At 41.8% G+C, this 13,190-nt stretch overlaps 2 protein-coding genes across 2 annotated transcripts; both read left to right on the forward strand.

Moving 5' to 3' along the window:
* The first annotated feature begins 857 nt into the window (after positions 1–857).
* Positions 858–6,474, forward strand: dap3 (death associated protein 3). The gene is made up of 13 exons (XM_085801333.1): positions 858–1,014; positions 1,184–1,225; positions 2,106–2,219; positions 2,318–2,419; positions 2,548–2,656; positions 2,760–2,852; positions 2,956–3,086; positions 3,798–3,878; positions 4,577–4,741; positions 4,849–4,908; positions 5,003–5,092; positions 6,008–6,125; positions 6,224–6,474. The coding sequence occupies exons 1-13, from the start codon at positions 1,000–1,002 to the stop codon at positions 6,307–6,309; spliced, it is 1,206 nt and encodes a 401-aa protein (XP_085657459.1). The 5' UTR covers positions 858–999; the 3' UTR covers positions 6,310–6,474.
* An 858-nt stretch (positions 6,475–7,332) lies between these two features.
* gba1 (glucosylceramidase beta 1) lies at positions 7,333–12,886 on the forward strand. The gene is made up of 12 exons (XM_085801332.1): positions 7,333–7,457; positions 7,619–7,696; positions 7,797–7,988; positions 8,474–8,620; positions 9,376–9,509; positions 9,580–9,752; positions 9,836–9,925; positions 10,027–10,174; positions 11,298–11,522; positions 11,979–12,142; positions 12,257–12,373; positions 12,460–12,886. The coding sequence occupies exons 2-12, from the start codon at positions 7,624–7,626 to the stop codon at positions 12,563–12,565; spliced, it is 1,569 nt and encodes a 522-aa protein (XP_085657458.1). The 5' UTR covers positions 7,333–7,457; positions 7,619–7,623; the 3' UTR covers positions 12,566–12,886.
* The last annotated feature ends 304 nt before the right edge of the window (positions 12,887–13,190 follow it).

Consider the following 13,190-nt stretch of genomic DNA (forward strand, 5'->3'; position numbering starts at 1 on the left):
CAGCAGACTCAGGTAAAACGACAGAGGTAGGCTACTTTTTTTTTTTTTTATAGCAGTGTATATTCTGGACCCAACTAGAATGAATTTAGCCATTTGGGCTGCTCTCTCAGCAGGGTCCAGCCCTCACTTGACATTCACATACTACAGGAAATTATTTGTAAGAATTGCTGTAGACTGTGTTTGTAGCTTTCAAGCAAACTTTATGTTTTTTTTTAATGAAAAGAAAGACTAAAATATGGGGTTTTCACACAGTTCAGTTTAGTTACAGTATTCACAGACTAGTGCATGTAATAGAGAAAAAAAGATCAAATTAAAGATACAATATGTAAGAATATTATCAAGATCAAATTGAGGTGGAATACAAGGAAAGCAAGTAGCCTATGTTATGGAGTTGGTAGAATATAAGAATTTACATAAAAAAAATATTTGAAGATAGAGGATATGACAAATATTATAGCCTACTGTAGCCTACATATTTTAGAATATTATAAAAGGGGAATGTCTTTTTTCTTTTTTAAATCTCTCTGGAGCCACTATAGGTAATTGGGATTATTACATTGAAGGTACTGTGTAGCTGCCCCACTGGGCCTTAGGCTACTGGTTTAAAGAATACAAAGTGGGCAAATCCCCCAGGACTCAGAACAGCCACGTTAAGTGCTTTTAAACCGCTTATTAAACACTGAACACCTCCACGCTGCGTGTGCAGCTCTCTGAAGTCTACCTGCACGGGTTTGTTTTTACAGGTGAAACATGTCAAAGTCTGATAAACTCCATTTTCCTCAGTTGTTGTTGTCGCCTGGCTCCGGACACCTGATTGGTCAAACGCGTTTGTGATGGCGTGACGTCACTTCCTGCTCAGTGCTGCATGATGGCGGTGCCCATGACGGCCCTGGCACATTGACTTGGCCTGGAGGTGTGCGGCTGACAGACTACCTAACCCGACAGCCACCGCGTTTGTCGCTGCATGACAACGGCCGAAGACTTCACCGGCGACGTTCAATGAGCTGGACGGAGGTAAAACGGCGTCACGTGGCCTCACGGCTCCGCAGCGCCGGTGTTAGCTGTTAGCTCAGAGTTTACACAAGGTTACAGCGCTGTGGTGTGGATGTGGGCATTACCTGCTGGTTTGGAGCCTCTGGTCCCGGTTATGTGACTTATAACACTGTCCTTCTCCGTGTTTCAGATCATGGCGCTTCACAGACTGTCCTTCAGACTACGGCAAACGGTGAGGTCACTACCAATAAGAGATTTAAACGAGAAGCTGCAGACAGACACATAACCGGTGCTGTGCAATAATCTCCTGTGCATCGGTTTATTCAAATGCCTGTCAATAAACCTGCCATACAGCTGCAACCATGGGTCAGGCAGCTGGTGTTACTGTCAAAGTTCGGTTTTCACTGTTTACATCGAAATATACTGCCTCAGATAGACAGTCGTTTGATAACTGGTTAAATATGTTATGCAGAAAGACCATGTTATTATTAGTTCATACATCAATAGTCAATCGACAGAAAAGTAATCAGCAACTATTTCTTTTTCCTTTTCAAGCAAAAATGTCATTTGGTTTCTTATTGTCTCTCAAGTTGAATTTAATCTTGCTTTTCTCCTAAATTGTAGAAAAGACTTGACTTTTAATGGATAACATGTTTAATCAAAGCAGTCTACTGATTAATTGATGATTAGAATGTGTTGAATCATGAAATTGTTCAGTTGATGGTGATCAGAACAGAAATATTTATGCTTCCTTATTGTGCTTCCTTCTTTTGGACACTCTGTTTGCCCATTCAGTCCCACAGAAACTGCAAAAAGATTCACCTGAGTTCATCTGAGTTTGTAATTGACTTAAAAGTTATTTACGATATTTGAGCTTAAGGTTTTTATGAAAATACCAGTTGAGTATCTTAAGTCTGTTTGACAGACAGATAAAGTAGATTACAGTCCATGTTTACATTCTACCTTAGTATCAAGTCAATTTCCAGGTTTATATCTTCACTTTATTTTGTCCTGTATCAACACAGTCATGCTCTATGTGCATGTATACATTGTGCATTTTGCAGCTTCTATGACACTTGAATAAAAATAATCCTTCTACTAAACCTTTGCAGGTGTCCCATGTGCGGACCCTCCATACCAGTGGATGTGTGCAGCAGCAGGAGGCCGTGGCTGTAGAGTCAGAGCCCGAGCCTTTCTCAGTTTTCAGAACGCAGGAGAATGATCCGGTGAGTCAAGTGTTCAGACGACGACTACTGTCCTCAACATGGAGCGATTGGTGATCTATGGTTTTAAACTAGTGAACTCACTGTTTGTGTTTCTCCAGGCATGTCAGTCTGACAAACACATAGGACAGTATTACACTGTTCCCGCCGCACACATCCGCACTCTGTTCCCTCGGGGCCTCCCCTGGCGCTATCAGCAGCAGGTGGGGTCTTTTTGGTATAACATGCACAATTTGTATTTGTTTTACTAGGTCATAGATAATACTTTAGTTTACTTTACTTACTTTTACTTTACTTTCTACTGACATTTTTTTCATGTGTGGTTTTCTAGATAAAGACGTTCAATGAGGCCTGTGTAATGGTGAGGCAGCCAGCTCTCGAGGTCATCTCCTACCTGAAGAAAACAGACTACAGCAAACCTGTGCAGCGATATTTATTCTGTATCCTTTGAAAGGCACAGCAGCGTTCACACAGACAGTAAAGTGACCACACTGTCAAAGATCCTGACTTGTTGATTGTTGTTGACCTTATCAAGTTGTTCAGACGGACTGCAGGGCAGTGGGAAGACGATGTCTCTGTGTCACGCGGCCCACTTCTGCTATGCACAGGGATGGCTGGTGTTGCATATTCCTGACGGTGAGACAAACAGAGTCACGCACAACTGATGGCTTAATAGTAACCAGAATGCTTCAATAGTTAACCCCTGTACACCTTCTTTATGTTTTTATTACACCCACAGCCCACCTCTGGGTGAAGAACTGTAGAGAGCTGCTGCCCTCATCTTATAACTCCTCTCGCTTTGACCAACCATTACAAGCTGCTGAGTGGTTACGCTGCTTCAAGACCACCAATGAGAAATTCCTTTCAACAGTAAGTCTTTTAGTCGACTCGGCAGTCTAGTTTACGGACCTCGGTCTCAGTTCATATTTACATTGCATATTTATCCATTTAATGATTCAGAATATATGTAGGAGGCCTGTGGAGTTTTACAAAAATTTGTCAGATTATTAACAAGCGCTTAGGCATTAATGGGCATTAAATGAGCCGCCGCTGCATCTTCACAGCAGTTGCTGATATATGTAAAGCAGTTAAACAGCTTGATGATACCACCTGAGTCTACCCATGTGTGCAACTTTAGAAAGAAGGCGTTTGGATTTAAGCTTCTCTGCATAGCACAGTAGCAACAAAGCAGCACGACTGAGTTTTAAGTTTGTTATTTGATGGAAAAGTCAGACATTTTATTGTAAACAGTCCAAAGTCAGATCTGTATTGCTGTATTGTTGTATTGCCTGTCAAAACTACCTTATTACAAGTACACAAATCCTTCAAAAAGCAACATAATGACATGCTTGCAAGTAACAAAGTAAACACTGAGCAGCTTAAATATTCTTTTTTTTACAGTATTAGTGGACATAATTATTGCCAAACTAACCAAGACATTTAACCTTTATATGAACCACAAACCTCCTTTTCCACTTTTCCTGCACGTGGAAAGAGGCACTGGAAACCTGGTGCACAAACTCAGATGAGAACGTAGTCGGTGTAGAGATGGTCAGTGACTCTGTGCTGTTTCCTTCCCAGATAAAGACAAAGCAGCGATACATGTGGACAAAGAGGGAGTTCACTGAGGAGGGAAGTTTACTCGGACAGCTGGTGGATCAGGTGAGTCCTCTCACACTGGACTGTTTTTTTTTTTTTGCTTGTGATATTTCTCTTCCTTGGAGATGTGGCTTATCTCATCCTCCAAGACATTTTCATATTTTTATCTGTTACCTATTCTTTCCCTCTGCCAGACTGATTATTTCCCCACAGGGATCATTAAAGTTTCATCTATTGCCTTGCCTGTGCTTAGTGGTGATCAATAGTCAATGAACTAAGCGCGGTGATGGATCAGCACAATATTTTCGTGCCACACACAGACAAAGGCCAAAACAAGCTGGATTTATATGCAGCCTGTGAAATTCTCACTCTTTGCAGTCAAGTCATTTTGCTCTGCTGCTGTTTAGCATCTCGTTTGCTCTAAGACAAGGGAAACTTCAAGGACATTAGTGCTGTCGTATTGGGCCTGGCTTGTCAGTGAGACTATTTTTAGGAGATTTCTGGTGATACTGTGAGTTTTTTGTGGTTTATTAATGTGGTTAGATCTTATACTGATAACCAGATGTCTGACAAGACATAATTTGACAAAGTAGGTTAGACAAACAGATGCTGTGTTTTGTTTCCCACTGAATTTGAAGAATTCTGACAGGATTGAGAGAAGTTGTGCTAATGTTACAATTTCAGTCTTTAAGATTTCCCTACTGTTATGACTGACACTACATATACAACAGACTTTGATGATGGAGTTTCCTTTGCTGTAGGGTATATCTCGTGTGAAGAGCAGCAGCGATGTGGTGGGGGCGTTGATGAAGGAACTGAGGCTGCAAAGCGGCCAGCCGGAGTCAAACTTCCGCTTGGCCGTGACTGTGGATGGTGTCAACGCCCTGTGGGGAAGATCCACCATCAAGAAGGAGGATCATAGCGCTGTGAGGAGACATATTCACGATCCTGCCATGCCTCGTACTTGTCATCATGTTTCTGTTTCCCTTTCCGCTGACAGGACGTCTCATGTGTCTCTCTCTCTCACCATCAGGTGGATCCAGAGGAGCTCACTCTGGTTTACAACCTGAGAAAGATGATGAAGAACGACTGGGTGAGAAGAACACACCAAAGGCGCTAACCGCAGCTACATGAGAATATTGTATGTTTTTTTTTTCTTCTCATTAACACTCACTGTCTTGTCTCAGACTGGAGGCGCCATCATCACCACTTTGTCTCAGACGGGGTCTCTCTACACTTCAAAATCTGCATACTTGCCTCAAGAGCTGCTTGGAGAGGTGAGAGGTCATTTTATTGTACTATACCACTTTGCTTTCAACTTCTGACCAGAAATAAGTCTTTTCTTCACTTTCTCTAACTTTGGTCATTAGTGAGAAAGTTGCTATTCTGACCTCAAGACTGTGTCACTCCAGTCTTGAGGGTGGGGGGCCAAGGCTGTCATATGCTTTGCTGTGGTTCTGGTGAATATCTCAATTTAAAACAGCCAGTACAGTGCTGGCAGAATGGTTTGTTACATAACAGAGTCTCAGTACAAACTGGTATTCAATATATCAGAGAAGCGTGGTGAAACATTAACATAAACAGAATCAATCCTTGAATGTGTTTCCACCCTGTCTGGTTTGTTCAGCTTGTGTTGTTGCTGCAAGCTGTACCTGTTGGTAGCCTTGTGTGGTCATAGTGGATTATTATATTATTTATTGCAGTCGTATTTATCTGCCATCTGCTGCATGTCACAAGATCAATTTCCTAATGCATAAGTAAATCCATCACCGTCACTCGCCTCCTCCATTTATGCCGGACAGTGATTGAACTGTAAAACTCAAAGTAGGGTGAGGGTCATATATCAGAACTTGTCTCAGCAAATAAAAAACTTAAGATGTTAATAGTGGATAAAATGAATCATTTAGACCTCTGGGCACCACCACGACTTCTTGACTTTATCTTGTATTTTTCAGTGGGTTTATACACACCCAAAAATATGCATTATTGATTTCTTCCCACAGTGCCTCTGAATTATATGGATACTGATATCTGTTCTTGTTTGAATGTTATTACAGAACTTGTGGCGTGCAGGAACTTTGTGATCATGCATAATGATACTGACATTGTTGGTGAACGTCTCTGTCAAATACACCTGAAGATGACTGGTTTGGTTTCTTGTGTTCTGACTTCCTGTGTGTTCTGCTCATCAGAGAGGTTTTGACAGCATGGACCCATTTGTCCCAGTGTCCGTGTCCAACTACAGTGAGAAGGAGTTTGAGAGCTGTTACCTGTATTATATGGACCGTCAGTGGCTGCAGCACCCACAGAGTAAATAACACTAATGCCGATGCTCTGCCATGATACACTTAGGCCTATAACATGCAATGACATCATTTTACTAACTTGGATTGTTTTTACTTCATCAGGCCGAACAGAGGATGGGAAGAAGGAACTCATCTTTTTGAGCAACAGAAATCCAACCATGTTGGAGCGAATTTGTGCCTCCTTATGAAGTCACAGACCGACTTAAACCACACACACACACACATACAAACACAAATATCACAGAAACAATATCAGTGTCCTGAAAATACATCAATATACAAACGTCCATGTCTATAATATGTAAATTATGATGCATGTGTGTCTTTGATAATAAAATGTTGAACAAACTAAAGACTGTCTGTTTTTAACTGTGAAAGCAAAGTTAAACTGAATCCACTTTAGAAGAAATGTACAGTAAGTCTTTTTTTCCCCCTTAACTTTATTATGCAGTCATTAATTGCAAGATATATAGATCATATTAATCCCATAGCGAAATTTCAATCACAGCAGCCACCCCACAAAAATTAAATACATTGCACTGGCTCAAGATCAGGAGTTGGTCCCCGTGGCTGCCCACTGCTCCTCAGGGATGGGTTAAATGCAGAGAAAGAACCTCACTGTACAAGCTATATATGTGACAAATAAAGTACCTTTACCTTTACAGATTTAAGGCTGAATTGTATTAAATTATTCAGGTGACTAAAAAAAAAATTTAAAAAAAGAATGGATAAAGAAAAGAAAACACTGTACTATGCCCTTGCACATTTGTACTGTAAGTCAGATGGAAAAGCATTCTCCACCATGTTGAACAACTTTAAAATACAGTGGTATTATCTGACATGTAAATCATGACCATTTATTTTTCTGTAAATGAAACTGTTCAGATCTGAAGGGGAAAAGTGAGGCAGTTATGGTGCGAAATCACATTGAAGTATTTCCCAGAGCCAGTTTTATCTCGGCAGCTCAGATGCAAAATGTTGTAAAAGCCTAAAAATAAATAAATAATTAAAAATCAGAGTGGTCAGAGTAGTCCAGATGGTCAATAAAGAGCAGCTATTCTTTCTTTTTCATTTTTTTTCTTTTTCTTTTTTTTACTGTAACGTAACCTCTTTGAATGTCCGGTGCCCCCTGGCTGCAGGTAGTGGTTACTGCAGGGGTGTTCACGTGACAGTTTACAAAGTCACATGACCGGTGAAAGTCGTATTTCCTCAAACTTCTCAGGGAAATAGAGCCCAGATCCCGGTATGGCAGCCTGGACTAACGTGAGGTGACGGCGGGGTGAAGATATTTGACCGGGCAGGGCAGAGTGTCTGTCAGGACTCAGGAGCCTCTGAGGTGAGTGTGTTTTGCTGTGAAGTGCTGTAAGTAACAATGAAATGTGTGTGTGTCAGCTAAATAAACAGCAGCTGGGTCATTGTCAACGTGTGTTTTGTAGTCTGACGCAGATTTGAACTCGTGTTTAGTTCAATGACACCTGGATTTAATTGTGTTTCTAGAGAAAATGGCGTTGTCTTTGCCGTCAGCTGTGTGTTTGACCCTTGTTTTCCTGACAGCACAAGTGGCCCTCTCAACAGGTAGCCTAACACAACACAACACAACACAACACCATGACTCATTACAGTTGTCTAAAAGTGTCCTTCACCAATTCAATGTGTCCTATGTCTTCTTCACCAGGAAGCAATAAATGTGTTGGCAGAAACTTCGGCCATGGCTCAGTGGTGTGTGAGTGTAATGCCACCTACTGTGACAGTGTGGGGTCGGTCCCCCTGCCCCCACGGGGTCAGTACTCCTCCTACCTGAGCAGCATGGCGGGCAGCAGGCTGGAGCCGGGCCAGGGGCAGGTCCAGGTGAACAGCACTGGGGCAGGTGAGTGATGGACGGGGCTGTTACTGGGCTGTCAGTGATGTTGGGGCAGGTAACTTAGAGCAGGGTCTTTCAGGCAAAGGACCCCCAAACTACTGGAGAGATGGAGCAGGGACCCCTGCTATTTTGTATTAAGTTAAACTGGGCCTAGTATCCCCTTAATTCAGTACTAAGCTATTCAAATAATACACAGGTTCATATATGCATGTTTTTATTTTAAAGGTACAGTGAAGTAGGCTGGCCATTCATACAGTCATTTATAAACACACTTTGTTATATCAACTATGTTATATCAACTATGTCTGTCAATTGCATGATAATCATATGTTTTTATTTTAAGCATACCGGTATGTGGAAATGAAAAAATATACTAAATTGTATAATCAACCAAAAAAGTGTATGTTTCTGCGGACCCCCTAGGGGTCACAGACCCCTGTTGAAGACCTCTGACTCAGAGGATCTCTTCTGTTTCTGTCTCTCCTCGTCAGGCCTCAGGTTGACCATCGTTCCCTACCAGAAGTACCAGAAGATCAGGGGGTTTGGTGGAGCCATGACGGACGCGGCAGCCATCAACATCCTGTCCCTGTCCGCTGGAGCACAGGACCAGCTGCTGCGACAGTATTTCTCCAGTGAAGGTACTCCATGTGGCCACTGCTGGCTGCTTTGTAGTACCTGGGTAATGCACCAGAGGAGCATGATGTTCATGTTTTTTCCAGGAATATTCAGGAATTACACATATTCAAGAATTAATATATCATTTTGCATACATGAACATGTAGAAATGAGCTCCAACATAAAGAAAATGACACTTCACACCATCAGTGAGAGCTGTATGAAGAGATGTAAGAATTCTCATTCTTCTGTTCGAGTCACATCAAGTGTTTTTATGACTGAGCTGTATGTCTGGCACATAGATACATAGATATCATACAATGGAGAATGCATGAAGACCCATTTACAAAATATTCACTCATGAATGTGTAAATCAAAAGCTTTAGCATCAAAATCTTAGCCTAACATGTATAGAAACAATATAAGTGCTTTATTAGACACTATGTCATTGTAAGCAGATATAAGGTATTTTATGTATAGTTGACAAATACACTTACATCTGCTTACAACTATATTACAGATAAGATATAATGATTCATTATAAATTAACTTATTGTTATGAATACCAAATAATAGTGGGTGATAAATGTACCTGTGTACCTCAGTTTAATTTGGACAGCATAAATATTTTTATGAATTATTAAATACCCATGCCAAAATACTGCATAAAACTTACTTATGTAGGCTGTATCACCAAAATGATTTCCCTTTTATCACTTCAGTAGTGATAATATTGGCACCCATATTAATCACCCAGCTGCTGCTGTGTCTGTGGCAGGTATTGGCTACAGCGTGGTGCGAGTCCCCATGGCCAGCTGTGACTTCTCCACCCGTCTGTACACCTACGCTGACACACCTGGAGACTACAACCTGGACAACTTCACACTGGCCCATGAGGACATCAACATGAAGGTCTGTCTCTCTGTCTCTGTCTTTGTCACACACACGTCCATCCTCTTATCTCACCTCCTCCTCCCCTTAGATACCTCTTCTGCAGCGAGCTCAGGCCTTGTCTCCTCGTCCCCTGTCCCTGCTGGCCAGTGCTTGGAGCGCCCCCGCCTGGATGAAAACCAATGGTGCACTCATAGGAAAGGGCTCCCTGAATGGGAAGCCTGGTGGCAAAGAGCATAAAACATGGGCTCAGTACTACATCAGGTGACTTAGTGTGATGTCACATGTTTATAATGTTAAGGTACAAGGGAATTTATTCTGATGGTTGCTCTCCTCTCTCCTCTTAGATTCCTCGAGGAATATGCTAAATATAACTTGACCTTCTGGGCTTTGACTACAGGGAATGAGCCCTCTGCAGGACAGATGACAAACTACAGGTCTCACCTCAGTTCGTTTTGCAGCTGATTTTTATACAAAGCGATATTAACCATCCTCGCGGCTTCACAACCGGCTGAGAGGTATCTTTGTCTCACTGCAGTTTCCAGGCTCTGGGCTTCACGCCTGAGGAGCAGCGGGACTGGGTGGCTCTGGACCTGGGCCCTGCTCTGCATGCTTCATCATACCCCCACACACACGTCCTCATACTGGATGACAACCGCCTGCTGCTGCCTCACTGGGCCAAAGTGGTGAGTCCAAGGACAGAGACAGAGGGAAAGGCCACAGGAAACTTTATTATACCTGAGGCTACGCTGGTGCTGCAGAAACCAAGAGAGGACTCATCAGTGTAGAATTCAAATAACAACAGTTTTTGATACAAGATAACCAGATCATCTTCAGATCATAATAGCAACATATTATAGAGGATATGGTCACAGTGGTTAAACGCTGGTGGAGAGGAAAAATACTCACTCTATGGTGATGCAGCTGTCTCATCTTTTGGATCCAACTGGTTGTCAAGATGAAATAATCTAGGAAGGAAACATCCTAAACCATTCTACAAGAGACAAGACTAAAGACTGAACATGGCTCTGTCCACACAACAGATGTCTGCTGAATTCGCCAAGTTAAACTTAAGGCTTTTTTTTGTTTCAAAACCATTTTATTACGGCACAATTTAATACCTTGTTTCACAGTCATGCCACCCGAAGAACTTAAGTATGATGGAAAACCAGTAGGAGCAATTTTACTTAAGATTATTTATTGTCACACCACTGAACTTCCCAGCAGTGTATAGCAATAATTCCAGATGATATAATCAGTTATATTAATGTGTCCGGGATAAAAAATTATTCATTTATTTTAAGGTTTTGCCAAAATCAACTCAGCTACTGCAGCTAGCAGTGTGAGCCACAGGTCTAAAGGTAGTTGACACAAACATAAAATGGATTTACACAAAGCATCCTGCATGAATAATCTACAATAATCTCAGTTTTAGTTTATCGGTCTGTAAAGGTGATAGCCTGCAATAAAGCTGCAAATATATTTTAAACTAATACTTCTGCTTATAGAAAGCAGGAGAAATATGTGGGGTTATTATAAATGAAAGTGAAGAGTTTTTAATAACTTATAAGACCTTTTTAAAGACTTTTCACATAAATAAATGCTAAATGCTCTGTGCTCTTTGAGACCATTCAGTGCACTTTCACCCTTCAAATTTGGGGTTCAATATCTTGCCCAAGAACACTTTGACAAACAGACAGGAGAAGCTGGGAATCAAACCACCAACTTCCTGATAAGACCCCTTTCACCTGCATTTTAAAGTAGAAACTCAGTTTTCACTATAGCTATTTCCTTCTCTAATCCCTGCAGGTCCTAAATGATGTTCATGCAGGACGGTACATTCATGGTGTGGCAGTTCACTGGTACATGGACAGGCTCGTCCCAGCTGAGATCAGCCTGGGAGTCACCCATCATCTCTATCCAGAGTATTACCTGTTCGGCACGGAGGCCTGCGCCGGGTGGAACCCACTGGACCGAGGGGTGAAGCTGGGCAGCTGGGACAGGGCCGAACAATACGCACATGACATTATAGAGGTATGATCGTTTTATCTTATGCATGAGGGTTGTGCTTGTTCAGTCAGATCCACGGTAACAGATGTGAGATTTGACAAGCTGCGAGTTGTTCCTGAAAAGGTGAGTCACCTCCCCTGATGCTGCAGTGCAGGTTTACAAGTTGCACGCTGCTGCACATACTCTACAGAAACTGCCTGCAGGCCATCAAAGCAAGCTGGAACTGGCATCCTGTTTCTTCTGTCTTCACTCTCAAAGGAAATTGGACTCCATCCATTCCATCCATTTTGCATGGGGCGCATTCAACCTCTAGACGTCTGGAGAGTCAGGAGGGTTTTGTTTATGTAGAAGTGCTGTCCTTGTGACGTCTAAACAAAACACCAGGCTCCACACTGATGGAGTCATTTAAACAACACACCTCACTCCAAAGTTACACAGCTTCAACTCGATGCTAAGCTGTGGGTGTTTTCTCCATGGCAGGACTTAAATCACTATGTGGTGGGCTGGACTGACTGGAACCTGGCGTTGGATCAGACCGGTGGGCCAAACTGGGTTAAAAACTTTGTGGACAGCCCCGTTATAGTGGACACAAAGCGTGACGTCTTCTACAAGCAGCCGACTTTCTATAGCTTGGCCCATTTCAGGTAGTTCATATTGTTTGTTTGCACTGTTGTGTCCGGTTGCACCTGTTCCATCATCACAAGGTGTCAGTCCAATGTGACATCACATAAACCTACTTTTTTTTTTTTTTTACACAGTAAATTCCTGTGGGAGGGGTCACAGAGAGTGGGTGTGTCCGCCAGTCACAAAACAGACCTAGATTACAGTGCCTTCATCAGACCAGATGGCTCAGTTGTGCTCATCATACTCAACAGGTACTGTACATGAAATATGTTGGGGTGTGTGTGTGTAAATGATTATGGGTTTAACTGAACCACGTGTGCATGTGTTTGGTTTGTAGGTCATCGTCAGTGGTCCCGTTTGAAGTGTGGGACCCGGCTGTGGGCTACATCACCTCCACTGCTTCGGCTCATTCAGTGCTCACACTTGCTTGGAACACACACTGACCGTTAACATGAGGGCATAGGTGTCTTTCTGTCATCAGCCTTGCTTTTCAGCAAAACAGATGGACTTAAAATAACCCTGACTCATTTCACATGCAACCAAAATCTTAATATTGCCTTTTTTTAAATGCACCAGTTCTTATCAGGGATGATACCTGGAAGTAATGAATGTGAAGCGTGCCTTGATTTGCAGCTAATAAGATGCTTTGTGTCCTCACAATTTCAAATCTCAGAAGAAACCATATAAATGTACAATGTTTGTAAATGCCTTGTGTTGTTGCTATTTAATTTTTAATTTTAAATAAACCACATGTTGTTCTGAAATCCTCCCTGTCGCATCTAATGTTATATGTATAATTTGGTGCAGAGATGATGTAAAACAATGTAGGATTGTGAGCAATGAAGATTAAACCATGACAGTTTTTTTGTCAATTTATTAATACCTCATAGACATTTTTTTTTTCATATATATAATATACAGTTTCAATAACCAGGTATTTCACATTTGTGTCTCCATTCTCAATGTTTTTTTTCTTTGCAAACCATAGGTAGTTGGACTAAAATTATTTACATCAAAAAAAAGAAATGTGATTAAAAATGTGAAACAATAGACGGTCATAAACAGGAA

Source organism: Trachurus japonicus, chromosome 16 (assembly GCF_045865225.1).
Source record: "Trachurus japonicus isolate A0001 chromosome 16, Traja_1.0".
NCBI lineage: Eukaryota > Metazoa > Chordata > Actinopteri > Carangiformes > Carangidae > Trachurus > Trachurus japonicus.

Excerpts from the sequence above, each read along its gene's own strand:
- dap3 (XM_085801333.1), top strand. Across the intron at positions 2,657-2,759 it reads TGTGCAGCGATATTTATTCT|ACGGACTGCAGGGCAGTGGG; the intron begins GTATCCTTTGAA and ends CAAGTTGTTCAG. Across the intron at positions 5,093-6,007 it reads CTCAAGAGCTGCTTGGAGAG|AGAGGTTTTGACAGCATGGA; the intron begins GTGAGAGGTCAT and ends TCTGCTCATCAG.
- gba1 (XM_085801332.1), top strand. The coding sequence starts at position 7,624 with ATGGCGTTGTCTTTGCCGTCAGCTGTGTGTTTGACCCTTGTTTTCCTG. Across the intron at positions 11,523-11,978 it reads ACGCACATGACATTATAGAG|GACTTAAATCACTATGTGGT; the intron begins GTATGATCGTTT and ends TCTCCATGGCAG. Across the intron at positions 12,143-12,256 it reads TATAGCTTGGCCCATTTCAG|TAAATTCCTGTGGGAGGGGT; the intron begins GTAGTTCATATT and ends TTTTTTACACAG.